Here is a 27,814-nt window from a genome sequence, read left to right as displayed (position 1 = left end):
CCAATGTCAGCGATGTGAATCCAACCTTCCTTTAAAAGATCCATTGACATTTTAAATAGCCTTCTACAGGCCCGCCGAAGACCCTGCCCAGCCAGTGGGTGGGCAGCCCATCAATCATATGGTAATGAGGCCCAGCAGTTAAAATTCACCAGGCCACAGAATGATGACATCGGGCACCACCCCTCGCCCACCCATAACCCCCTGCCAGATAAAACTTCCCCCTTACAAGTCTTGATGGGGGTGGGGCATTTAAATTAGCGAGCGTGGGTTTGTCATGTTGATTTCCGTACAAACAATATCAGAGACCTAGGATAGAAGTTTAATTTTGGAGGCTGTTAGGGTGTGGGAGGCTGCTATGCAGAGGTTTCCCTCAGGCCCTGCCGAATTTAACGACAGAGCCTGATTAGCATTTTGAATCTCTGTTTCACGCCCACAGCCAGCCAGATGGAGAGGTTGGCGGGGGCGGAAGGCCAGAGTGGGGATTGGGGGCCGGAGGGAGGAGGTCGAAAGGCTGGAAGGGGGAGGGGGATCAGAGGCTGAAGGGGGGTTCGGGGTCCGGGGGCCCGGTGGGGTGTGGTCGGAAGGCCGAAGGGGGGATTGGAGGCCAGAGTGGGTGCAGGGGCTGTGGGTCGGAAGGCCGGACGGGGATCAGGGATCGGAGGCCACATGGGGGCGGGTGGTTGGAGGCCTTGCTCGGGATACAAATGAAAGTTGTTGTTGGTTTGTAAGCTATGAAGTCAAGTTCCTGGGGCTGTCAAATTACGAAAACAGAAATGTGCAATATGTACCATCCTACAAGCATATTGATCAGAAAGGCACTGCTGCAAGGATACATTTTAATGCTACCTAAGCAGCAGAGCTGTGCTTTAAAGCCTTGGGGGGGGAAATTCAGCTCTTTGCGCCTCCCGTTAGTGTCTTAAGAGGGCGCTAATGGGGCGCAAAGCAACTCGCGCCCGGGCGCGGCGATATTTGCGCCGCTCGCGAAATTAACCAGACATTTTGCAGCGGCGCTAAACACTACCGCCACAATCTTCTGCGCCGGCAGATCGTGACGTCAGTCGAGTGTGCAACGCCCCGGTAGCGCCCCGGACTGGATATTGAGTGGCGCCCCCTGCCTTACTGCCTGCCGCTAGCAACGACAGGTTGAGGGGTGCGTTTTGCAGTCAGGAAGGGACTGGGGGAGTGCTATTTAAAGGCGACCGCTTCCTGCCTTTTTTTGTTGGTGACATTTTTGCACCACGTATTCTGAGAGAGAGAGAGAGAGGCTTCTGGAGAGATTCAACACTGTGTGAAGGAGTTTTGCATACTGAGCAGCACTTTACAGGTTCATTTTGATTTGCCCTTCCTTGTATCCATTTAGAAGAGATTGTGGGGGCTGCACTCTGAGCTCTTTCCCTGGGGGTCTCCATTGTTCTTTCTAGCAGATTTGATGTACAGGTCTCTCCAGGCCGAGATTCAAGGCTGCAATGAGCAGGATGTGGATGGAGACCAAGATCAACCTTCCCGTTTAAGATAAAAACAGAAAATGCTGGAGAAACTCAGCAGGTCAAGCAGCATCTGTGAAGAGAGAAACCGAGTTAACGTTTTAGGTCGATGACCATTCATCAGAACTCCCCTTTAAGAACTGGCCGGAGCCAGTGTGTCTGTGTTCCATTGCTGACTGACATCACATGAGCTTCGCCAGCGCTGTGAGTTAGCGCCTCGCTCCTTAGCCTTTGCGCCTTAAGACAGATGTGAAGTGCCTGATTTAGTGCTCCAATCACCTCCAGGGGCGATAAAAGCCAAGTTTGCTGTCGGAGGCGATAGTTAGCACCAGGCGTTAAACTTTGTACACGGCCGATAACGGCGCCCCAAACGGGGCGATACTGAATTTTTCCCCCTTGGTGTTTAAAATGAATCAGTTAGTAAAGAAAGAATAGCCAAAGCAACGCATTGTGGGGAGTGCCTCAGTGATAGAAGCCATAATGTTTTCTGACAGATTGTATCAGCTTTTCTGTGCAGTTCATTTCATATTTACTTCTTCAGCAATTACCAGCTGGACATAAAGTATAATAATAGTCCTCTTTCAAGCTCATAAGTGTAGCTAGTATACATCATTTTCTTAGTGGCTTTTTTTTTTATAGACAGCTGGAAGTCACTACAATTGAGTCATCGTATAGACATAAGTATTTTGCCAAAAAACATTGGGCCTGAATTTTCTGCCAACATAATGGCAAGTTAAATCTGCTCGCTGTTACTAATGTGTAAATCATCCAGCAACTTGTGGCAAGGAAGAGATACCCTGTGAATTGCAAAGTGCTACAAATTACTGGACTTCACCATTAGCCTCGCGAAAATGGCAGCTCGCCTTCAACCTCCCCGTGAAATTGCTGCATTTGCACATTAATTGCCAACTAAATAATCACTGCAGAAAGTTAGGGCTGGTACTTAACAATGTAAGTACCTTTTAAATGACAAAATTTATGTTCCTGACATGCCACTCAAACTCTTCGGCCCAGAAAGGGAACAATTGAAACTGTGGAGTGCGATTCCTACAAGTAGTAAATTGTTGTTAGAGATTTTAAAACTTTAATATTTTACATTTTAAATTTTTTCCTTTCTGTCTCTTTTTTTCTGTCTTATTCCAATCTTTCTTTCTCTTTATTTCTTTCTGTATCTGCTTTGATTCTAATTCACTCTATTTCCCCCTTCACCGTTCCTCTGTTTATTTTTCAATCTTTAAATCTCATTGGTCCTGTTGTTCACCAAGGTTCCAGATGCCCTGTTGACTATTTTCAGCTCGCACTTCCAGTAATTTGTAGCACAATTTTTTTTTAAGCTGAAGGATGAAGAAAAAGTCGAACTAATGGGGAACACCATGAAATGCCCTGCTCCTGCAAATTCTGGGCCAATGCTTCAATTATAGTTCTGTTTGTTTAGGATTGTTACCAACTAAATTTGTCAATTTGCACAATGTTGTACCACAGTTAACTTATTCATTTAGCAGTTCAATCTACAAATAAAAATATCCACTTTACAAGAATGTTTAGACCTCTGTTTGCTACAGCTAACGACAGGAACATAGGAAGATAGAGGAATGGAAAAGATCATTATGGATGGTCCCAGTGTCTAGTTTAAGAAATATCATATCCCGTGATACTGCTCATACTCTTCCATCGATTTTATTTCTCCAGGTACTTAACCAATTCTCTCCTGAATTTGCTGATACAAACAGCTCCCAATGCCTCCCTAGGCAGTATATTCCACACATTTGCCAACTTCTGCATAAATGAATCTGAACTGTCTTGTCATCCTCCCTGTGGATTTCCTGCATTTCATGCTGAATATTAAAATGAAATAATTGCAAACATTTCATGCTTGAATTAGAATTTTTGTAACTAACGTCTGGATCAGGAATTCTGTACAACGGGACTGATTGTAATGTAATTTTGTTCATCAGCCTATTGTGCATGGATCAGGTTTATACTTATCAGAAGTAAACATTACTAGTGTTTCTTTGCATATGGGTGTGCAATGTGCTTTAAATACATAACTGAAACTTGAACGAGGAATAAACACTAACGTATTTTTAGAGTCTTTTTAAAATATTTTCGTGGGGAAAAAATAGAATAGTTTATTTTCAGACCAGCTCGCACTATTCCAATTTCGATTGATTTATCTACCTATCCATCCCACTGAGAATCACACTTGCACAGTAGAATATACAGATATGGTTTATTTATTATTTTTCATGGCTAAATGAATGTATCCTAGCATGACAGAATCATTGTTCCTTTGAGATATCTATCCTTGCAACATGTAGTTGCCCTTTCTGCATTTTTTACCATGTCCCCCTGGTTTATCTTTCATTCAGTTTCTCCCAGTGTCAACATCAGTCACATTTGTGCTGCTCACGAGTGAGTACATAATTTTCATCGTGGCTATGTTTGGGCCTATGGCCTGAGTTTTTTATTTTGCTAAGCTTGTAGTTCCAACTCAAGTGTTTACTTAGTTTCTAATTTATGCCACTTACTACCTACCAAATCTGTGTCCAGTGCCTTTAACAGGCAGGGCTTGTTGTGATTTTCAATAGACAGCAGCTTCATATTATGTAAATGCTGTTAAAAAAATTCTGAGGGAAGTCCGAGGAAAGTAGACACCAGAAGCCTGATGTTTAGAGTACCTGAAACGATGATGGCACCTTTCCTGGTCAACAGGAAGATAGATAGCTGCAAAGTCAGCTGATGATCTTCATCTTCCTTCTTCCTCAAGGGAAAACTGATGAACTATTCTAAAGAGACTTAATGGGCTGGATTTTGTCAATGGGAAGCTTTTGGAGGCGGGACTGCTGCTTGCCGGCTTTCAATCCTGCCTCCATCAGCTTCTGGCCAACCAGCAGGATTTTCTCATGATTGACCTCGTTAAGTCCGCCCAGCGGGCTCAGCAGGCCAATTAGGGGGAAGTCACTGACAGAGCACATCAGCGTATGACGTGCCATCTGTCAAGATTTTTTGAAAGAAGAAATGTCAGCGTTTGACAGTTCTGTGAAGCTGTCAAACACTGACATTCTGTGTAGTTTGATGAGTCATTGTGTTCAGGACTTATCAAACCTTTCAACTTTGCAGAAATCACCTGGCTGTTGGTTCGGAGGATCCAACAGCCAGTCTGTGAAATCTACAATGGAGATGTCGGGTCTCCGGCTCCACAGCGGCTGAAGGCTGTAGGCAGAAACAAATGTAAGTGAACATTTTCTAACACTTTACACTTATCTTACATACTCACCACTCCACACTTGCACCCATCACTCACCTCTACATTGCACTTTCAGACCCCTCTGACCCCCGCAGATCTCCTACTCGTCTCCTACACCCTGGTGGGGTTCCCCGTGGTCGGGAAGCCTGCACGTTGGATGGAAAAATGGGGTTAATCCTATTTTCTGCCTGTTTACCTGTTAACAGGCAGTTAATAGGATTTAATCCGTTCCCACCTCGAGGAGACGGGACCCGGGGCAGGACGGCTTCCCGCCTCCTGGTAAGAGGGCACGGAGGCGGGTTGGGGGCGGGCTTGCCATCCGCCCTCACTTTCTGTAACTTAACCGGCAGTCCCTCCTCCATACTCGCCTCCTCGGGGCTGGCAAAATCCAGCCCAATGGGTTCATAGTATCAACTTAAATCTGCTCCCTCAGATTTAAGCCTGCAGCATCATCTATTTTTAGTTCAACATCAAGTACCATATACAGAAATGCCAATGTCACAACAGTGGAACCTATTTTGATCTGTACTGTAGTTCCCGTACAGTACAGGAAACTTTGTGCTATCCGGCACCGACGGGACCGAGCTGTTGCCATTCCCTCAAAACTGCCGGACACACCAGCATTAATGTTGAAGCATACGGAGCTTTTCATCTCCGTATCTGACAACAAACACTGTTGCTTAGCAACAGCTTCTAAACAGTCGGCCCGTACCTTGGAAGCGTCTCTGTAGCTTAACAACAGCTTCAGAGAGACTTTGCAGAGCCTGACTGTTGAAAAAAAAGCCACGAGAAGAAAAAAAGCCTAATAAAACGGCTCCTGATTTTTGCCGGTGGCTCAAGCTTGCTGGACATTTAGCCTCCGGATATCACAAAGGGGGAAAAATTGGGTGAGTAGCGCCACCTGTTAGCGCCTAAAGAGGCAGTCAGTGGCTGTAGCGCCACTGGCTGCGCCTCCCGCGATATTCAGCAGGGGTGCTAATGGTGGCGTTAGCCTTTTGCGCTGCGCCGCCACCGATGACGTCATCGGTGTGTGCAGCGCCCCATTCGCGCCCCGATCGCGATATTTGGTAGCGAACGCCGCTGTAGCGCCGTTCGCTACCCGCGCCCGGTTCACGGGGCCTTGCTGCGCCGGCAGAGGCGCAAGTTAAGGTGGAGGTGCGGGGCGGCCGCTTATTCGGCGGCCGCTTACCAGCTCCTCTGTCCCCGGCCTCCTGGTCTCCCCCCCGCGGCATTGCCGGCTGTTTCCTGAGAGCCCGGCACTGCTCCTCGGTGCGGGGCTCGTGCTGTTGCAGGCCCCTCCCCCTTAACAGTGGGAGGAAGGCCTGCAGTACCGCAGCGTGCCGTGCCACAGCGTGTGGCGCTGCGGCACGTAGCGCTGCGAAATTCACTTTCAGCGCCCTAAGAGGGACGTGGAGCGCCTCGAGCCGCGCCCCGTCTCCCTCTAGGGCCACTTCAACTGAATTTGCGGCAATCGCTAATGCGGCGATCGCGGCGCAAATTCCAACGCCCAGGCGAACTTTGCGCCGCTTCGGCGCCTCAGGCCAATTTCTAGGCCAAAGTTTCCTGTAATTGAGTAGAGATGGGTCTGATAGTTGTAAAAGTCTTAGATATCTGTGCAGTGATTCTCCTCCTAGTAAACCAATGTCGACTGCTTATGGTGCCGAGGCCCGTGTCAGTAGAGCACTGGAAGAACAATCTTGACTCTTCAGAGACAATGGTGATGAATAGTTTGTGCCCCTAGCGAGTGAGTACCCATTGCTAACTCACTGGATGTTGTCAACATCTAGATCTTCTGAAACAGGTAGTTGAAGTGCAGGCAGTCCTATCAGATTTTTTTTACATTGAGAAGAGCATCACTATAACTTTCCAGCTTATCCTGGGGATGATTTTCACTTTCAGCAGTGGCAAAAAGCTGGCGGCAGCAGATTGGCTGCCTGTTGTGCGCTCCTCCCAATTTTCCTTTTCATTGAAATCAATAGAAAGAAGATCAGAGCGGGTGTATAACGGACAGCGATCCGCTATTGCCAGTTTTTTTTACCATCACCGAAAGTGAAAATTATCCCCGCTCCCTCCGTATTTTGGCAGCCACATCTATTCTAGTTGCAGGTTGTTTAATGTCCGATTACGATGGTTTAAACAGCTCGTGGAACAGATTACATATTTCATTTCTATTATATGTACCAGAGACTGCGGGGTGGGGTGGGGGAACTGTAACCCTGCCTGCCCAACAGGAACCTTGATTTCCACTGCATCCCGCCGCAAAGTACCTTGGTGCTGGCGGGCGGCCTCCGGGCCCCACGATTTTGACCTGCCTGAAGCTGGCAAGCCGTCTTTATCTGCTCATTTCGGGCTTGCAGCTGGCCAGTGGGATGCAAATGAGGGTTGGGAGATATTACAGCCCGTGCCTCAAACCGATGACTTTGGGTGGATTCGATGCTCGCCCTGCCCCTCTCCCCGTCCGCCCGAAACCTGTTCATAGTTAAAACCCCCCAAGCAAGTCACTAATTGCATTGCACCACTAACATGCAGAGTTACAGTGCAGTAGGATGTGGATTCATGCCTGGGATCCCTAAAATCATTAGAGTCCCAGTTTCACAATATCATGCAGGGAAACACAGAGCAGAGTCTAACTGCTGCTCCCTGAGGAGGGTGAGAAATGAGAGGGATATTGAGCACTAGAATACTCTTGTGTGCCTACTAGCGTACGTATGTGGAATTTAAAGGGAAGCTAGGTAGAGAGAGAAAGGAACAGAAGGATACGTTGATAACATGAGATGAAGTAAGGTGGGAGCAAGCTTGTGTGGAGCATCAACTCTGGCCTGTTTCTCTGCTGTAAAATTCTATGTAAATTATGTACCAACAATTGCAGTAGCAGTTGCTGCATGGCCTAAGGAGACCAGGGAAAAGTGTTTGCGTCCTCCAAAGAAAGATAACTAAATAAAAACAATTGCCAGGCATTGTCAATTATTGCAATGGTCGATGTGATAGCTCATGGATTGATCCCCAAGCTTCCTCAAAAATCAAGTTGGTTTCAGGAGGAGGTGCTAAGCAGAGAGGTCGTGTACCTACCTGTAGGAAGGGGGGAAATAGCCATCGGGTAAATCACTATGAGCTGCTTTCCAGGCTGAAAAATGCCTTTGGCAGAATCTAGCTAATCGGCTGGTTGCCAGCAAATGCAGTTGACACGATGGGCTGGATTTTGTCACTGGGGCGGGCTGGGGTCGTGTAATCCGCTTTTCATGTTAGCCACCCGATTCTAAATCAATGTGGGAAAATGATGTGATTTTAACTTAAGTGGGCAATTGAGTTCCAGCGTGTAGGAACCCATGGCCCAATGAGTTTTTTCAGTCTGAAACTCGCCTCCGATGATGTCATCATTGCTGCTGCATTTAAGGTCTGCAACAAGCCTTGCTTCTTCTGCAGACTGCCAACCTTTTGGCCTTTCATGTTAGAGGGACCTGGAGGCAGAATGACCAGCGAGAGACTTAGGTCTGCTCCCAGGTTTGATGACGTTGCCCTGCAAGCTTTAGTGGAGGGAGCAAGAGACAATGAAGAGGTGCTCTTCCCTTCTTCAGGGAGGAAGAAGCCTCCCCAGCAGACCAAGGCTGTGTGGATTCAGGTGGCCCAGGAGGTCAACTCTTTGTCGGTAACCCGCAGAACCTGGCTTCAGTGCAGGAAGAGGTTTCATGACATCCTGCGCACTGGAAAAGTGAGTGTGACTTTCCCATCACCCTCAATCTGATCCCCATTGCCTCTCCTCACCAGCACTCAGCTTTAGCAATCTCTTCCTCCACATCCCACTTGACACTGACATCCATGCACCCTTACCCATTCCCTCTCTCTGTGGTCACATTCACCTAACTATTCGACTATGCAGCCCTCACACTCCCTATCACTGTGATGCTATGAAAACAACTTACAACACACAGGGAGGGCCCTTGGTCTTGCCACCTTACTCCATCTTTGTCTCCTTCTAAGAATCTATGCTATGGATTCTCTACACTCACTCGTTCATTCTTACTCAAACTCCACTTCTCTCCCTCATTGCAGGAAAAGAGAGCTCACAATAAGAGGGAAAGAGCGAGGACAGGAGGAGGGCCACCCTCAGTAGCCCAGCTCACCACCTGGGAGGAGGCAGTCCTGGAGATTGTGGGAGTGGAGGACGATGCGCAAGTGGGGGACGGACAGACGGGTGCATCACAGCAAGCTGGTGACAGAATAGTTTTCCATCTCTCTCAATGACATTGCATGAGTCGCTGATAGTGATTCTGAAGCTCTAACAGATGGACTTATGATCATCTGCAATATGCAATGTGCATGTAACCTTGGCATCACATCTCTGACTCTTTCCTTTACTCCCCCACAGGACCAGTGCAAGCACCTGTCCCCGCTAGCCAGGAGGAAGAGCCAGAGCATCCAGACTGCACAGAGGAAGCTGCAACCTCTGAGGGCGCAGCGTCAGCAGAATTCAGTGCACCCAGCACCAGCGCAGACACTCACACCTCGGTGGGACCATCGCGAGATAGAGTAGTGTTGTCACCTGGTGTATCACAGCTCACAAGTGAGCATCAGCAGATTGTGGAGACAGGGACAGCAGTGGAGTGTCCTAGTTGGAGGGTGCAGGACCCTCCCAGCTCGGCTCAGCTGCATGTCGACCCTCTGCCTCTGGGTCCATCCACAAGATCAGCGGTGCTGGAACTCCAGGAATAGATGCAGGAGTCTCTGGCAGGTTTTGTCTCCAGGGTCGCTGCGAGTGTGGAGCGAATGGAGGAGTCCATAGCGAACATGAGCAGAGCCTTTGTGGAGTCATTGGCGCATGAACGCATCACCATGGAAAGGATGGCAACCTCCATGGAGCTGATAAGTCACCAGAGTGCAGAAAACATGGTGAGTGTTCTGAATAGAATGACATCTCTGGAGAAGCGATGGTCATCTATTGAACAGAGAAACCAGACCTTCATGGAAGTCCTTCTGAGTAGGACTGCCAGTGCAGATACGGGTCCCCATGACCCCCCTGATGTGCAGCAAGGTGCTCTCAAGCCACTTGCAAGTGCTGAGGTGGACCTGACCCATGAGAGGGATGATGGTGGCAGAGAACAAGGAAGTGGGGACTCCTCTCCAAGTGCTCACACTTCCATGCCACTGACAAGTCCTCGGTCAGAGCCCCACCAGAATCCCCACCCAACTGAGATCGGTGTCTCAACCCCTGCACAGCCGCAGGAGCAGCAGACTGTTGGCGAGCCCTCACATGTTCGCAACCCCAGAGGAGCCCCGACAAAGGTGTCAAGACAGGAGCAGCAAAAAACTGAGCAAGGGGCCTCCACATCTGCTGAAGCCACAGGGGAAGCACCACATAGGAGCACGTGTAAGAGAAAGATACTGCACAAATAGTCACAAGGGTAGTCACTTGGGTGAAATTTGATGTTCAATGTTAAAAATCCATCAGATGGTTATTGTAAATAAAAAATCTGATGGCTACTGCTGCAGTTGTAGCGTGTGTCATTTCGCTAATGGGGCTTCCACATTGAGGGCATAGGATTACTTGCAGTTGTCAGTATGCTGGTCAAATTGTTAGGAATCTGCTGGTTCTTGGCCATTGTCGAAGCTCTGGTAAGAAGCTGTGAGGCAAAAGTGCTTGACTGGCTAGTCTAAGCAAATCTGGCCAAGATGAGTGAGTTCCTTGCATCCCGGGCAGCAATGTTCTCGCGTACTGCTGCCGCTGGTTGATGGGCCTCTGCAAGATGTTCGTTTTTGCTCTCCACCTCCTCCTCCTCCTCCTCCTCATCTGAGGAGGATACGTGAGGAGCCACATTGTCCTCAGGAATCTGCAAGGCACGACGCTGTGCCATGTTGTGAAGTGCACAGCAAACCACGACGATTCTGGAGACCCTGGCTGCTGAGTATTGCAGGGCTCCACCTGATCTATCCAGGCATCTGAAGCGCATCTTCAGCAAACCAGTGGTTTGCTCGATTATGGCTCTGGTGGACATGTGGCTGGAGTTGTAGCTCTCCTCAGCTTCGTTGGATGGGCTCCTCAATGGCGTCATTAGTCACGTTGTCAGGGGATAGCCCTCTTCTCCAAGTAGCCATCCGTTAAGTTGGTCTGGTGGACTGAATAGCGGAGGCACTCTAGACTGGGGCAGTATGAAGGAGCCATGGCAACTGCCAGGGTACTTGGCACAAACATGCAAAATTTCCTCCTTGTGGTCACACACCAGCTGAACGTTGAGGGAGTGGAAGCCCTTGCGGTTGACAAAAATACCTGGCTTGCAATGGGGTGCCTTAAGGGCCACGTGTGCAGTCAACGATGCCCTGCATCCTTGGAAAGCCTGCCAGATTAGCTAATCCAACTGCACGCGCTGTGACACTTGCTTGATCCTTGGTGAAATAGATGTGATTGTGCGCGATGGCAACGAGGGCATCGGTTACCTGCGTGATGCAAGTGTGTGCGGTCGCCTGGAAGATGCCGCTGATGTCTGCTGCTGATCTCTGGAATGAGCCGGAGGCAAAAATGTTGAGTGCGGTGATGACTTTGATGGCAACTGGTAAGGGATGTCCACCTGGTCCTCTGGGCTCCAGGTCTTGTTGTAGCATTGCGCAGATATCACCCACTACCTCTCGCGAAAGTCGGAGCCGCCTTTGGCACTGCTGCTCAGACATGTTGAGGTAGCTGACCCTGTGTCTGTAGACCCTGTTTGGGGGGTATCTCCTGCGCCGACAGGCTTCCATGCGCTGGCACCTTCTGGCCTGTGCAGCTTCAGGTGGGTGAGCAGCAGCTTGGCGCTCCTGATGGTGCTGCTGCTGTTGGTGCTGCTGCTGTTGGTGCTGCTGTTGTTCATGGTTCTGCTGGTGCCACGGCTGGTCTTCGTCCTCATCTGATGTCCAGAAGGGAAGGAAATAAATGCCTCCCATGCTTCTGGTATATGCCTCAGTTGAGGAAGTGCTCAGTCAAGGTGGCGAGAGGGGTTTCCAGGAGGTCACACTGGAGATGGGTGTCAGGCTCCAAACTTCCACAGCTGTGGTTATGCCTTCTAAAAGTTCCCCCAGACCTGAGACAACAAAGTCCTGCCACCTGCAAATGATGGCTGATCAAATATCCTATTTAATGGTGGAGCTGCAGCTAATTGTCAGCAATCCCATTGTGCTACCGCCAGGTTTCACCGTCGTGTTTCAGAGCAGGCGTGCTTTACGTGGGAAAAGGGTTAAAATCACAAAGGCCTTTCAAAATGGGATAATAGAGGCAATTTAGTGCTTGTTAAGGGCCTTAAGGGCCTATCCCGCCTCTTGGAGGCGGGACGGAGACGGGAGCAGTAAACATGATTTCTGGAAAATTGCTTGGAGGCGGGATGGAGGCGGGGTTGGAGGCGGGTTGGAGGCAGGATGGAGGCGGGGTTGGGCCCGCCCGCCACAACCCCGCCCGCCACTTTTTGCAATTTTAACACCCCACACGCCTCCATTCCCGCCTCCTCAGCCCTGGGAAATTCGAGCCCGATGAGTCCTTAAAGGAGTTAGGAGAAAATATATTCAATTAAATCCAGAATGGAAAATAATCAGACTTTGTTCTTCCTGATGAAAAATGTAGCTGAAATGATTAAAATGTTTTTCGCAATGCTTCTTCTGAAAAAATGTGAATTGCCCTATGTTTTCTAAATTAAAATTCTCGTGCATTTTCATTTCTTCTTGGACACATTTCAAAAGGCAGCAGCAGAAGGTAGATTAACTTGAGAAGTTTATAATCAAACTTATGCAAGTCAACAAAGCAAAGGGGGCAAATTGAAAGATAATTTTAATGTCTTCCAAGATTTCTTAAAATAGTGATTGACTGAAATGAACAATTGGAAAAGCTATCACTCTTTTGTAACTGGTTGTAATACATTGATATTCTGAGAGCTAGATTGGAATAGTTGATGAACCAGAACCAGAAAGCCATGAATGTTTTAATAATAAATTGATGTGTATATATTAAAAAAAAACATTTACAGAATGTATTATAGACATTAGTTCAAACAGCTCTAAGTAATCTGACCTTGACATAATTCACTAGAGGGCTTGATTAATTGTATCGAAATTTTCTCTGCTTGTGATTATGCTGGGAAGTATTTGCTGATTTCCAAAGGTGCATTATAAATGACTTTCACATGTCACTTTAATACCGATAACGGCTTTGTCATGCCAACTGTTCCAAGAAAATAATTCTTGCACATCTTGTTCAGAATTAATAGCAAATTATTATTCTAATTGCTCATTAAGATGTAGCAGGATGCATAAATTGTTTTCACAATTGATGTATGCCTTCAAATGGTGGCCTGTAGAGAGCGAGCTTTGTTGAACCTCGACTTTCTTTCCTTAGACTTCCACTACTACTGTCAACATAGTGGTTACTGATGTGAATGACAATGACCCAACCTTTGATGCAATCTTTCTTAAGAACTTTACTGTATTGGAGGAGGAAGCAAATATCTATGTGGGTCAAGTCAGGGTAAGACAATTTGAACTGTTTCTGGAAGAAATGTGTCGACTGTGAAATGTTGAAATGATTAAAGTGTGTTTCCAATGCTCCTTCCATAAAACTGAATTGCACTATATTTTCTAAATTCAACTTTTAATTTTTAAATTTGTAATTTGTATCTCACATGTCAAAATGATATTAGGAATTGAAGCATTTTGTAATAAATGAGTAGCTAATACTGTGTGTAATCTCTAGTGGGCTGAAATTCCATGCTGTGATATTTGTTGTGTAGTTAGCACAATTGCATGACATTTTTTGGCTTACTGTTTTAATAATAAACCAAGGACTTTCATGCAAGCACATTAATCAATGCATCACAAATATTGCATTGTGGAATTTCAACCAACAAGGGAATTTAAATAAGATACATGAACTAACACTGTGACTGGAAGTATTTTTAAACATGACAAATATACTCTGCAGTGTGAGATTAATTCAGTGGGCATACTTCTTGATTAATCTCTTACTGCATTGGGCACCACAATGCATTTTGTCCTATTCAAACCAGTAAATAAATAAAGCAAGCATCATAACATTAAGAAAGTCTCTCATCACCAACTATGCACTTTCCCATTTAAAACCAGCTTCACTGTGAAACTACCTTCCTTCAGTTTCTACCTAGCTTATAACTGCAAAACAAATCTACATTCTGCAAAGACGAATGCCACACTGACACTGCTGCAGCTAGTTCAGAGCGCTTCACTTGATCTCCATTCACCCTCCATGTGCCTCCTCATATACTGGGCCCAGTTCTGTGCTCATTATGAATAGTAAGACTGATTGTTGTACTTTGAAACAAGAATGATGTTCTGTTCAACAACATAATGTATTATGTGCTGCTATTTGATCCTCTTATGTTTTAGGTTTACACCAGGTATAGCTTTTAGAGTGGTGTAAAGGTACAAGTTACAGTGGTGATGCAAAATTAAGGTGGTGTGAGACTGTCTCCTGGAAGTAGTCTCATATCCCCATGCCAAATCTTAAAATGATGCTGGGCTAGCTGGTCTTATTTGTTCAATTCTTTTATTTTAAAATGTAAATTATGGAAAACGGTGCCGTCATAACTGTGTCAATATTGGGGTAATTTTTTATTCCTCTAGCGCTCCAAGCCATGACTTTTGTACAGACCTTTCCCTTTCGGAAACTGAATTCTGAATTTCCAATAGCATCTTGTGTGTGAGTGATAAAAATAACATTTACCCCTTTGTGGGTCAACCCAGTACAATTAGTAATGGGGAGAGAGAGTTGGGTAAGATTGCTTTCTGATAGAGTGCCACTATTCATGCCATTGAGTAGATGTAGCAAGTTCAGGTAAAAATACAGATTTTTGCCCAATCTTTCAAAAAAACAGATGGCAAAAATTGAATATTGCATTTAACTCTGTTAAATGTGAGGGCCAAAATTCCTTGGCTGCACTCCCTGTGCAAAACCCCATTAGACAGGAGCATGGTTGAGGGATAAGCTAGCCTTTATTTTCTGACTTGTGCTCGCCAACAGCGAGACATTGTGCTGGAAGATGACACCTCAAAATTTCAGCCCTATGATCTGGAAATTGCTGAGAGCAACTTTAGCTTATTAGCCCATGGGTTGACACCTTGATTACTAGTAACTACTTAAGTCTGTGTTCTTGGATTGTGAGATTCAATTTCTGAAGTCATCAAAGTAAAATGTGGTATTCTTTCATAAACATGGTTGAACTATTTTTCTTAAATTAAAACCATGTTGTCAGTTGAATTTAGAATGCATAATTTTTCCTTTCCAAATTTCATTTCATACTTTGTCACAATCTTTTCTCTGAATTATTTACACACCATTTACCACGTTCTAACATTTCATTCCATCTCTCCTTCAATTTTTATTATCTCATTCCATTCACCTTTTTTCATTTAGTTCCTTCATTTTCTGCTGCTGTTCATTTCATACAGACATCTCTGAATAGTTTGCCAAGTACTGAAATACGAGATGTTGACTATCAAAGAAATGTAAGGATCAGTATTGTTGGGCAAGATCAGAGGGTAGAATCTCACAAAATTTACCCTATAAAGGCCTATGTTCCTCTCCCAACGTGTTTCAGCGAGCACCCATAGCCAGTACCCTCTGAATGGAGCAATGTAGACAGCCAATCCATAATCAGTGTGAAGAACAGTGATACTGACATACCTCTAAGGTTGAAAATGTCAAATGGAAACTGAAAAGGCAACAAAAATGGGATTATGAGGAGTACCTAAAAGTTCAAAAGAAATATATCTCTAATTGATTTGCATGGATCTGAAATGCACTCCAGCCAAATCTGAAAGATGTCTTAATGAGTGGAATACAGTGCACAGATGCTAATGAAAAATTAATATAAGGATACAGTGGTAAAATAGCCATTAACTAATAATTATACAAGGAAGATTTCTGTTCATCAGTAACAGAGTAAACAAAGCGTTACTTAAAGAAATAAATGTTTTCCAAGATATTGATGTGAAGAGATAATGTTGATTATGGTAGTTACAGTGGACCCTTGATTGTAAAAGCTTCTATTATTCACCGTGTTGATTTTTTTTAAAATTTGTTCTCCAAATGTGTACTTATTGCCCATCCCTTGTTGCCCCAAGAAGGTGGTACTTGGCATTCAAAGTAAATGTTTTACTACTGAGTGCCTTGCCTGGCCACTTCAGAAGGCCTTAAGAGTCAGATACATAAGCCCCGATTGTAAGCCTTCCCAATCAACGGGAACAGGCGGGCGTGTGTTTAAAATAGCGATAGAGCACCTTACTGCTGCATTCCCTACACCCTCCCACCCGACACCATTTTAACTGCGCACTTACCAGATTTAGCCGAGGCGCCCGCTACAGGCAGGCGAGGGCCTGCTGATGCATGCAAATCCTACAGGGTCCTATGATGTAATTAGGACTCGTAGGGATTAATGTAACTGCTCCTGAGAGGCCTGTGGGTAGGGTCAGTAATCTGGATAGGAATTTGTGTAGGTTCTACAATGGTCAGGCAATCCACTTCGCCAGATTACCCCTCAAGCAGTGAAGGTGAAAATTACTCTTGTAGGTTCCTGGGAATTGTTTGATGTCATGGATAATATATAATATATTTTAGTTATTCAGAATAAATAGAATATTGATTTAAAAGTAAATGAATAAAATAGATTAAATTATATACATAAATTATTTTCTTAAAATATAATGACATTAATTTGGTAATGACTGTAATTGCAAGTTAATGGTCTTTAATCTGATTATAATTGTTGTGATTTATTTCATTGGTCATTGTCCCTGTGGTAGTGTTTTGTTTTATATGCATTTTCTTTTTTGAAACTTGTAGTTAGTGTTGTGTTGTTTTATTTCTTGCTTAATTGTTATTGCCATTTTTTCATTCCTGTGTCTACTGTAGCTGATTTGTATGATGACTGTTTAATTGTGTTTTGTAAAGCTTCATTGTATGTTTATATATTCTGATACTGCGTTGTGCGATTGATGTAATTGGTGAGTTGAACTGATCTTGATTCTACATACTGTGCACCTGTATCCATTCGTTTTGTGTGACATACTTTATTGCCTTGTCTCTTTCTGTGGTGTTATTGGTTTTTCTTTTGAACCAATGCAATTGATGTCATTTTGAATTACTCTAGGAGGACAGTGGGAAAAGAGATAGGCTTGACAGCTTGTGGGAGAAAGAGCAAAGTAGGCAGTTAGTGGAAAACTGAGGGAGGCGATTAAACTTTTGGGGGTGAGTTAGTGGAATGGGGGTAAAGGCTGAAGCAAAAGGAGTAGTAAAAGTGAGATTAGTGGCAAACTGAAGCCAGGCCTGTGAGAGAGGTTATGTCTCTGAGGATGAATGCGATGGAAACATTTGGAAGAAGAAGCTAAGTAAATTTATGGATAAGTTGCAATATTTATTGAAAATCATTTAAGTTTTCAAATGTTCATTACTTAAACTAGTCAGTGTCCTAGGACAAATGCAGTCTTTGGGTAAAATGAGGCTAGAAGGCAGGGAGATCATTAGACCAATATGCACGGAAATAATTCAGTCCTGAGAGAAAGTCAGACATTCTGTCCTTATTTTTCTGTTATAAATACCTATGTTCAGATTTATAATGGAAACTGCCTATGTAAGCTTGTAATGTTGCAATTGTATCTAGCCATTAGTAGTGGCATTGAAGTGCCTGCACCAGGGGAGGATGTAATTACAGCATGAGAAATGTACATAAGTAGTTTGTTTAAAAAAAATATGACTTTCAGAATTTATCATGGTAAAAGTTTGACAGGAAGTGCATGCAGATGTAAGATTTTGAATGTGTATAGCATTTTTAGCTATCTGGCTGCTGGCTGAAAGAAAAATGACAGCAAAAAGATTTTGGAAAAGGTTTTGACTCATTTGATTGGCTGAGTACCTGCTTTTTCATTGTTAGATTTTCCTGAGTGGGCCTAATTACAGACTCCTTTTTCTCTGTTCTCATTTTCGTCAATCAAAACTTAGGATGACAATGTGTGATGTTGAACTATGGTCCAGGAAGTGGGACACTCACATGACAGGAAATGCATTTAGTGTACCATTTTCAAAGTATATAAATAAATAGATATCTATTTAAAGATGCACACTCAGACATTACACTGATGCAAGGATACAGCTTAACTACTTCAGAATATTGCAAAAATCCAGACATCAACTAAGAATCCAAGTTAACATTAGTACATCAGCAGATATGATGGTCATAAGCACCTGTGAGTGTTACACAGTAAATCACAGCTTTGAACAATCCTCCATGAATCTGGGGAAAATTTCAGTCTCGAGTTCAGAGATAAAACATGCACATTTCATGCAGTGGCACAAGGCAATGGCACTTTGCCTCGCTACAACAATATAAATGTCTTCAATCCTATCCAGGTGGCCTACAATGTCATGAATAGCCAGAGAGGTCAAATCTTAAAGAAATACCTTACTGCTTTCCAAGGCATTAGTAAATTGGAGAATTACTAAGTTAAGCTATTCATTAATGAAACAGTGCACCCCTTCATGTATCAGTTGAAGAAGAACTGACACAAATAGAAGCCATTGCCATCATGCAGAAAGTAGAAAAGTGACACCTGTTTTCACCAATTATCGTAGCGCTGAAGGCAAAACAGCCTAGCATGGAAGCCCTTGCTACTCTAAACAAAAAATTTTGTGTGACACTGAAATGGCTTACTTTGATCCTCAGAAGACTAAGCTTTTTGTAGCTTTCAGTAAAGTCTTAACACAAAACAATATGTAAGACCAAATCTACACAATCATGTCCACCAGTAAGATGCTCTGACGTATGTAACTGAGTTGTTCTCAGACCAAGAGAAAAGCTTATGCCTTGGTCTGGGATTGTCTACATTTTGATTTCTATCTGTATGATCAGACCTTTATCACTGTTACTAATCACAAGCCCCCAGTACTACTCTTTAATGGTTCTTCATCAAAGCCACCTTGTAGCTCATAATGAATGATGGCTACGGAAATGACAAGCTTTTCACCACCACGTTTGTGGGCCAGAAAGGAATCATTTTGCAGATTTTCTCATGAGGCTCCCTACAAAGCTGTCAACAGCAGAGAGTTGCACAGGAACTGATCTCAATGAAATCTATGTTCATTTTTTCCTCTTGCATGTATTCAAAAAGCCACGATGATGGATGAACTTTGAAAAGATGCTGATCCCTGTCTTTTTCATGTCATCAAAACAGTCAGAGGTGGACAGTGAATTCAGCTACTGAAACAAGTGCAGCATGTGCTCTAAGAGTAGAACATGCTACTGTAATATGCATTTTCTTACACGAAACACAAGCTAATTTACCTGACAAAAGTGAGTTAATTCTGTGTGGTAACAAACTGGTCATTTCAAAGATGTTATGGACTGTATTACTGCCCTGGTCCATGAAGAACACCAAATATGGTTAAAACTAAGGCCGCAATTTCCCCTACCTCGGCGGGTCTGGTGTGGATGGCGGGTCTCGACCCCGCTGTTGGTTCCAGTCCACTCTGTAGAATGATTTTACATTGATTGGGCTTGTTAAGCTCTCCCAGCGTGTTTGCCAGCTAATTGAAGGAAGCAAGTCTGATGACGTCATTTGATGACGTGTCATCAGCCGGTTTCCTTTAAAGCGACCACGCGCAAATTGATTTTGACAGTTGTACTATCAGTGTTCTACAGCATTGAGGGGCTGCAAACACTGACTAGCACTGCACAGAGGGGCAGGGCTGCACCCAGGCTTTCCCATGACTCCCTCCATATGCTTATGGAGGGAGTCACAGCACGCAGGGAGGTTCTCTTCCCTTCCAATGGGCGGAAAAGACCTCCCCAGGAAACCAACGCAGCCTGGTTGCACATTGCACAGGAGGACACAAGCAGGGATGTCGTCAGGAGGACCAGGTTGCAGTGGTGCAAACCTTTCAATGATCTCAGTAGATCACAAAATGTTACTGCAAAGCCTTACTCACACCAACTTACCTTGCACCTCCACCTACCCCGCTCTATCTACATTATCACTTCCCCGTCTCACTAGCCACCCCTCACACTCACCCTCATCCTAGTCCAATCATACCAACTAACAACACAGAAGGGTGGGCACTTGGGTTTTTTAGCTAATGTTCATGTAAAGTGTCTGTTAATGTGCTGCAAAACATTGAAACCTTTATTTTCAACACTTTGCGTTCTTGGATAAATTTGTGTGCACCTTTGGAAGTGGCTTAGTGAGTTGCAGTGAATGGTGAGACATAACGGTACCCCCCCCCCGCAATGGTCATGAGTGTGAAAGGAATGGCTTTGGCATTGTGGGGATGCTTTATCATGTTGGTGTGGGGTGGTGCCAACCCGGTACATAATGTGGCAGCCAGAGTGTACAGCTTCAAGTTAAGTAAATCTGGCTATGGTGAGGTCATCCCTGGCATCAGTATGGTCAGGTGCTGATGTCCTGTGCAGCATCAGTTGATTGTGGAGAAGGTTGGTGTTGTTGGTGCTGCTGGTGTGCCTGGTGCTGCTGGTGTTGGGGCTCATCTTGGTGGGATTCTGAGGACCAAGGTTGAGATAGTTTCAAGGGCGCTGATGCTGATGTAATAGATGGCAGGTGAAGTTGAGATGACAGAAGCGATCTGTCAATGGTGAGAGAGGTTGTTCCAATGAGGTGACACTGGATAGAGAGTTTGCTCCAAACATTTGCAACCTGCATAAAGCTCAACCTGTCTTCCAAATGCAGTAAGCAACAGCTTCTGACCTTGGAAAGTGAACAGCTGTGAGATGGGAGCTTTTATAGCACATTTGCAGCTGTCAAGTAATGAGATGATCCCACGCTCATACAACTCCGGACCTCCTTACCTGAAGTGATCCCCAAGCAGGTTGGACTCCATGGGCGACTTCGTAAAATGGTAACGTGAGCTCAAAATACTTTTTAATGGGCTGTTAACAAGGTCATAATGACCTGAATTGCCTCCCCCGCCGCTGCATGTCAGGTCTGTTCAGCCCTGACAGACCCAACATCTGGGAAAGTTGCATGTCGGCGGATTGACAGCGGGTTCCTGACCTGCTGTCAAAAACAAAATTCCCACCCAACCCACCACCGAATGCGCCTGCTGACCCCCCGAAAAATTCCCCCCTAAGTACCGAGTGTTGTATCCGTGTGTTAATGGAGACACGGAATGCAGGAGTTGGTTTAACAGGTGTTTACTGAACAAAGTCTGGAGGTGAACTAAAAGATACAAGACACTATACAGGCTTATATAGCTCGAGTGGCCACTACCGGCATTACAGTACACAGGGGCTCTTAAAGGTACATACACCACAATTCCTCCCCTTTTAGACAACCAGTACATAACATTTTAAGTAATCATTAATTAACATGTTTACAAGAACAATAATCTACACATTTGCTGCAGTTAATCAATTATAAGTCAGTCTCTCTGGAGGCTTCCTGACTCGGTCCGGATAACGCCTCGTGGTGTAGTAGTTTTCGGTGGTGTAGTAGGTTCTTTTGGCAAGGTCGATTCGGCTTGAATGCCAATGTCGGGTTCATCTGGTTCCAGTATCACCGGATCGGAGGTAGATACTATGGGTATCTCTGCTTCATCATTAGGCGTATAGAGTTGTGGTGTAGGTTGTCCCTTTCCGGATGACTCTATGATCTGGTCAGCATGGCGCCTTATTATGCTTTCTCCAATGTCCACGGTATACATCAGCGGTCCTAGTCGTGTGCAAATAGTTCCAGGCTGCCATTTCTCGGTACGGTAGTCCCGGGCCAAAACTTGTTGACCTATCTGGAAGGTTCTAGTTGGCCTTTCATTCATGCCTTGAAATTGCCGGTTCTCTACGTCCCTTCTGATGTTTGGCTTGATCAAATCCAGCTGGCATCTTAGTCTTCTATTGAAAAACATCATGGCGGGAGTTTGGTTTGTAACCACATGTGTTGCATTCCTGTATGCAAGCAAGAAGTTATCTACCTTATGTTGTAGATTTATGTCTTCATTACCCATGGCCTTTATGGCCTTCTTGAAGGTCTGGATAAACCTTTCAGCTAATCCATTGGTGGCGGGATGGTATGGGGCGGACGTGTAGTGCTTAACCCCATTGTTTTTTAAGAACTTCCTGAATTCTTCGGACACAAATTGCGGTCCATTATCAGAACAGATCTGTTCAGGCAGCCCATTCCTGGCATATATGGTCCTTAATACTGTGATGGTTTTTTCCGTGGTGGTGGAGGACATCTTTATTACCTCCGGCCACTTGGAGTGTGCATCAACCGCGATTAAGAACATGGAGTCCATAAATGGACCAGCAAAGTCGATGTGTACCCTTTGCCATGGAGATGAGGGCCACTCCCATGGATGTAGAGGGGCTTGTGGTGGGGCGTTTTGGACCTTCTGGCATCCTAGACAGCTCTTGGTCATTTCTTCGATGTCTCCATCGATACCTGGCCACCACACAAAGGCTCTGGCTAGGTTCTTCATTTTCACTCCACCCAGATGCCCCTCGTGAAGCTCCTTTAGCACTTTATCCTGGAGTTTGGGTGGAATCACCACTCTGGATCCACACATCAAGGTTCCTCGGCACACTGACAGCTGTTCTCTTCTTTGCGAGAATGCTGGCAACAGTGGTTCGCCATGTGCTGGCCATCCCTTCACCGTTAAATCGTAGACTCGTGAGAGACTCGGGTCATTTCTCGTTTCCTTTTCAATGGTAGAATTTGTTACTGGTAGACATTCCACTATGGTTGAGTGGAACATCTCCACTGGGTCCACTGTAGGTGCCTCTTCTACCGTTGGCAACGGTAGGCGCGATAAACCGTCAGCATTCCCATGCTGTTTTGATCCTTTATATTCTATGTCATATTGGTGTGCCCCTAGGAAAAGGGACCACCTCTGTAGCCTTTGCGCTGTCATAATGGGAACGCCCTTTTTAGGGTTGAATATGGAGACGAGGGGTTGATGGTCAGTCAACAAGGTAAATTTTTGTCCGTGTAGGTAATGGTTGAATTTCTTCACTCCCCATACCAGGCTGAGTGCTTCCCTGTCGATCTGGGCATAGTTACGCTCAGCTGAGTTCAATGAGCGTGACGGAAAAGCTATTGGCCGCTCCGAGCCATCAGGGAATCTATGCGATAATACCGCTCCTACGCCGTAAGGGGATGCATCGCACACCAGTCTGATTGGCAGTGATGGGTTGTAATGAGCCAACACTTCCTTGGACGTGATCAAGCCTTTGCATTTATGGAAGGCACGTTTACAGTCTTTGCTCCATTTCCAAATTACTCACGTTTGTAGCAGTGCGTTAAGAGGGTGCAGAACAGTTGACAAGTTCGGTAAAAATTTATGATAGTAATTTATCAATCCCAGGAACGACCTTAATTGTGAGACATTTTCAGGTGCTGGGGCTTTTATGGCCGCTTCAATTTTTTCAGGTGACTTATGCAACCCTTCTTCGTTAATTATATGGCCACAATATGATATTTGTTTCTGGAAAAATTCGCACTTGGGGCGATTTGCTCGTAGGCCCTGTTCTCTCAGCCTAGTGAGCACCTGCTCCAAATTGGCAAGGTGCTCGTTGTCATTTTCTCCTGTTACAAGGATGTCGTCGAGGTAGCATTGAGTCCCCGGAATCCCTTGCAGGACTTGCTCCATAGCTCTTTGCCAGATAGCTGGAGCTGATGCTACTCCGAAAACCAGTCGATTGTATTGGTACAGGCCTTTGTGTGTGTTTATCGTGAGATACTTTTTAGAGGCGTCCTCAACCTCCATCTGTAGATATGCCTGTGCCAAGTCAATTTTGGTGAAACGTTTCCCTCCGGATAGTGAGGCGAAAATATCTTCTATCCTCGGAAGAGGATACTGTACCGTGTGAAGGACCGGGTTTACAGTCACCTTGAAGTCCCCACAGATGCGAATTTTTCTCTGTTCTTCAGATTTATCATTATTCAACGTTTTCTTCATGACCGGGACGATGGGTGTTGCCCACTCGCTCCAATCTATCTTGGATAACACGCCTGCCTTTTCCAAATTCTCCAGCTCTGCCTCGACTGCTGGACGAATTGCGTATGGCACCGGCCTTGCCTTAAAAAACTTGGGAATTGCCGCATCTTCCACTTTTATTGAGGCGGTGACACCTTTCAAGGTTCCTAGTTCCTGTTGATACACTTCTTTGGCATTGGCCAAGATGCCTTTTAATCGTTCAGGTATGACGTCATCATCATTTTTTTTCTTACTGGTCACCGTCAGTGCCTGAATGGAGTGCCAGTCTAAACGTATCTTCCTGATCCATTCACGTCCCAACAGCGGTGGACCACCATCTTGCAGAACGTATAAATACAACTTCTGTATTTCCTTGCCGTTGTATACAACAGGCACCCTTATTTTCCCTCTGGGGTATACTTTCTGCCCTGTATATGTCTTCAAGATAATGGATGTGTCTTTCAAAGGTATATGCGGAAATAGCCGCTCATAATCCCATCGACTTATGACGGTCAGAGCTGATCCTGTTTCTAACTCCATTTTAACTGGGGACCCCGCTATCGTGAGGGTAACCCAAATGGTCTGGTAATCTTCTTTGGCAATTACATTATGTAATTTGAGACAGCTTAGTCTCTTGTTTCCGGAGTCGCTATCGCTCTTCTGGTCTTCGGAGCTACTGTCCGTCATCATTTGTACCTTTCTGTACTTTTCCTTATTGATTTTTTTTCTGTCAGTGGATTTTTTGTTTCCAGATCGGCATACACGTGCAATGTGTCCCATCTTTCCGCATTGCCTGCATGCTTTGTCCTTGAACCAGCAGTCCCTCTGGTCATGGGTAGATCTGCCGCAGCGATAACATCTCTCGAAACCCCGTGTCATTTCATGGGTGCCGAAGTCCTGTGGCTTTTGCTGTATCTCTGCAGCTCCTCTTGCTGCTACTTCGTATGATACAGCCACACTGAAAGCCTTGTCCAGTGTCAAATCTTTCTCAGAAAGTAGCCTTTTCTGTGTTCCTTCACTTAGGAGACCGCAGACGAATTTGTCTCGTAGAGAACCTGCCAGTCCTGCCCCGAATTGGCAGTGCTTTGACAGCTTTCTTAATTCAGTGAGGTAATCAGCGTTACTTACATTCTTGTGCTGATTCCTCCTGAAGTATTTGAATCGTTCCGCTATCAGCAGCGGTGTTGGGTTTAAGTGCTCCTGTAGGGTATCAACAATCTCCTTAAAATTCTTGTCCATCAGTTTGGCTGGAGTGATTAAGTTTCGTAACAGCCCGTATGTCCTTGCGCCCATCAGATTTAGAAGTACCGATGCCTTTTTATCATCCTCTACTTCATTCGCTGTGCAATATACCTCCACTCTTTCCACATATGTGGTCCAATCCTCTATATCACTATCGAAAGCAGTAATATTGCCAGTCTTAGGCATCCTGAAAATCAAAAATGGCGCCTCCCGCGCTTTCCTTTCTTCCCTGCCGAGAAAAAATGGCGCCTCCCGCGCTTTCCCGCCGCTGCCGCTGCTGACAACGCTGTTGTCCGCGGTTTTTATTTACACAGATATTTTTAATAGTTGGAGACTTGTTCCCGCCGGACTCTCTGGGACTTTTCCCTCCCTCTGCTTGGTCCGAACGCCGACCTGCTTTGCAGCGCCGGCCGTCTCCCGAGTGCTCCACCCTCCGTCTCTGTTTGTCTCCGCCTTCGCTGCTCGGCCCCGCTGCAGAGCCACCTGATTGAGCCCCAGCCCGCCGCCCAGGAAGGATTAGTGCAGTACCTGCCACCAGCCTGGCTAGCTGGTGAAACCACAGTTTTTTTTTTTCATTTTTTTTCTTCGACCTTCGTCTGAGGAATCAATCTCCTTGAGGTGTTGCCGAATTGCAGGTAAGTCCATTTCCAATTTGTCACCACTGTTGTATCCGTGTGTTAATGGAGACACGGAATGCAGGAGTTGGTTTAACAGGTGTTTACTGAACAAAGTCTGGAGGTGAACTAAAAGATACAGGACACTATACAGGCTTATATAGCCCGAGTGGCCACTACCGGCATTACAGTACACAGGGGCTCTTAAAGGTACATACACCACACCTAGAACCAAAGAATCATAGAGGTTTACAGCACAGGAGAAGTCATTTGATCCATCATGTCTAGACTTGTTGCTTACTGGAGCAATCAAAAACTAATCCCACTGCCCACTCCTTCCCCAAACCCCTGTATCTTCCCCGCTTCAAATATTTATCCAATTTTACTTTAGAAGCTCTAATGGTCTCTGTTTCAGCCATTCCCTGTGGCAAAGCATTCCATGCTCCAAAAACCCTCTGTGTAAAGAATTCCTCCTAACAAATAATCCCAGTATCACAAGTCTCTACTGGTAACTATAGTTTCCTTGACATTAACGTGGTGAACCTGTGCTGTACTCTTTCTCTGTTTTAAGGTCCTTTCCATAACAGGGTCCTCAAACTGCACACATTATTCTCACTGTGGCCTAACCAGTTATGTACAAATTTATTATTACTTCTTTACTCTTGTACTCATTGCCCTTCGGAATCTTTTTCTTACTATTGTTCCTTAATTAGTTCACAATTTAAAACCCACATAGTTGAGAATAATTCAACTGTTGCTGACATGCATATTCATGCTGCTATTTTGACTATCTGAGCTGTGGACATAAAAGCAGAATTTAAATCAGGCAACAGGTAAGTATCCAAAAGTTTCACGGGAAGTTTTCAAATCCAGACATGTGAAATACAACTAGGGCACTTTTAATGGTGTTAGAAATATAAATTCATTATTTTGTTAGAGGAAAAATGAAACCTATTTGTTACTGATCTTTACGGCCTTAATTAACTTTTTATTGATTTTCTTAAGATAATCTACTTCCTTTCATTATAATTACTCTGATGCCGCATCAAATTTTCTTACTTAACTAATTTCCATCTTTTCTGACAGTACTGCTGTGATTAATTTTATTGAATTCAGCAAAGTTTCTATGCTTTCTTGACCCATAGTAAATTAAATGTAACATGGAACTTGCAGTACATACACTGAGCAGCTTATGTAATCTTAGTACAATTCGATAGCATTACCTGTTAAAAATTAACAGGCTAAGGGTGCTTTTTGGTGAGGGCTCTCGGCCCTCTTTCTACAGCCCTATTTCACTCCAGTACCGTCTACCTCACAGATTCCCGACTCAACTTCACAGTTGAAGAGAGCCCAGAATCAATGGACAAACAGGGAGACCCACTTCTGTACGCCCAGTTAGACCCCTAGGAACTGTATGCTACTCAAACCTTCCCCGCATGCAGCGCCCAGCAAGCTTCAGAGATTCTGTTAATGTTTGATGCAAAATAGGTTAATTATGGTGTATTTTTTATAAACTTATCACAATGGGTTGTTCTATGGAGCAGAAAAACTGCTTGGTTTATCAAAAAATGACAAATGAATGCCAATTACACTGGATTACCCAAGAAAGAGATGTTTGATATTGGCAAATGGTGGCTGCACTCCTTCAATGTTACCCTTTGCTGGTTGGGGATGCAGATATCTGCCTGAACATAGGGAAATTTAAGCTACCTACTGAAACTATTCAGAGAGCACAAAAATCTCCCAGTGCCTTGCCCATCATTCTTACCTCGACTAAAACCACCAAAAACAGATTAACTTTCTCCAAGTAACAACAGTGACTGCAATTTAAAGTATTTCATCATATGTGAAGCACTTTGTGACACCACTGAGAGATGTAATAAGGCATAATAATAGAAATAAGTTGGCAGGCTGCCCACTTTCACCCCACCCCCCTCCCACTTGCCTCATTTGCTCCCCCGCACCCCCATGATAGAATAATTGGAGGTTGCAGTCCCGAGGTAAAAGATGCTAGGTAAGTTCAGGGTGTCGAGGGATATGGAGCTAAGGCAAGTAAATGGTGATGAGGTACAGATCAGCCATGCCCTAATTGAACGGCGGAGCAGGCACGAGGGGCCAAATGGGCTATGGTTCCTATGTTCCAGTGCTTTCTTCCACCCTGCACCAGTATGCAGCACGAGACCCATTTTTACCAGTCATGCAGCATTTCCTGAGTGCAAGGTGCCGTTGATTACATTCATTTTGTAGGGAGTGCACTTCGTTTTAT

General features: G+C 44.9%; 1 protein-coding gene across 10 annotated transcripts in view; it reads left to right on the top strand.

Moving 5' to 3' along the window:
• pcdh15b (protocadherin-related 15b) overlaps positions 1-27,814 on the top strand; it is a 1,235,959-nt gene that overhangs the window by 671,847 nt on the left and 536,298 nt on the right. For all 10 annotated transcript variants that reach the window (XM_085994900.1, XM_085994899.1, XM_085994897.1 and 7 more), the window contains one exon: positions 13,082-13,210. In XM_085994900.1, the coding sequence (XP_085851026.1) occupies positions 13,082-13,210 (129 nt within the window). The remainder of the gene's footprint in view (positions 1-13,081; positions 13,211-27,814) is intronic.

The sequence above is a fragment of the Somniosus microcephalus genome, chromosome 8 (assembly GCF_052327205.1).
Source record: "Somniosus microcephalus isolate GS21.2 chromosome 8, FLI_Smic_1.0, whole genome shotgun sequence".
NCBI lineage: Eukaryota > Metazoa > Chordata > Chondrichthyes > Squaliformes > Somniosidae > Somniosus > Somniosus microcephalus.
This window is presented reverse-complemented; position numbering and strand designations above follow the sequence as displayed.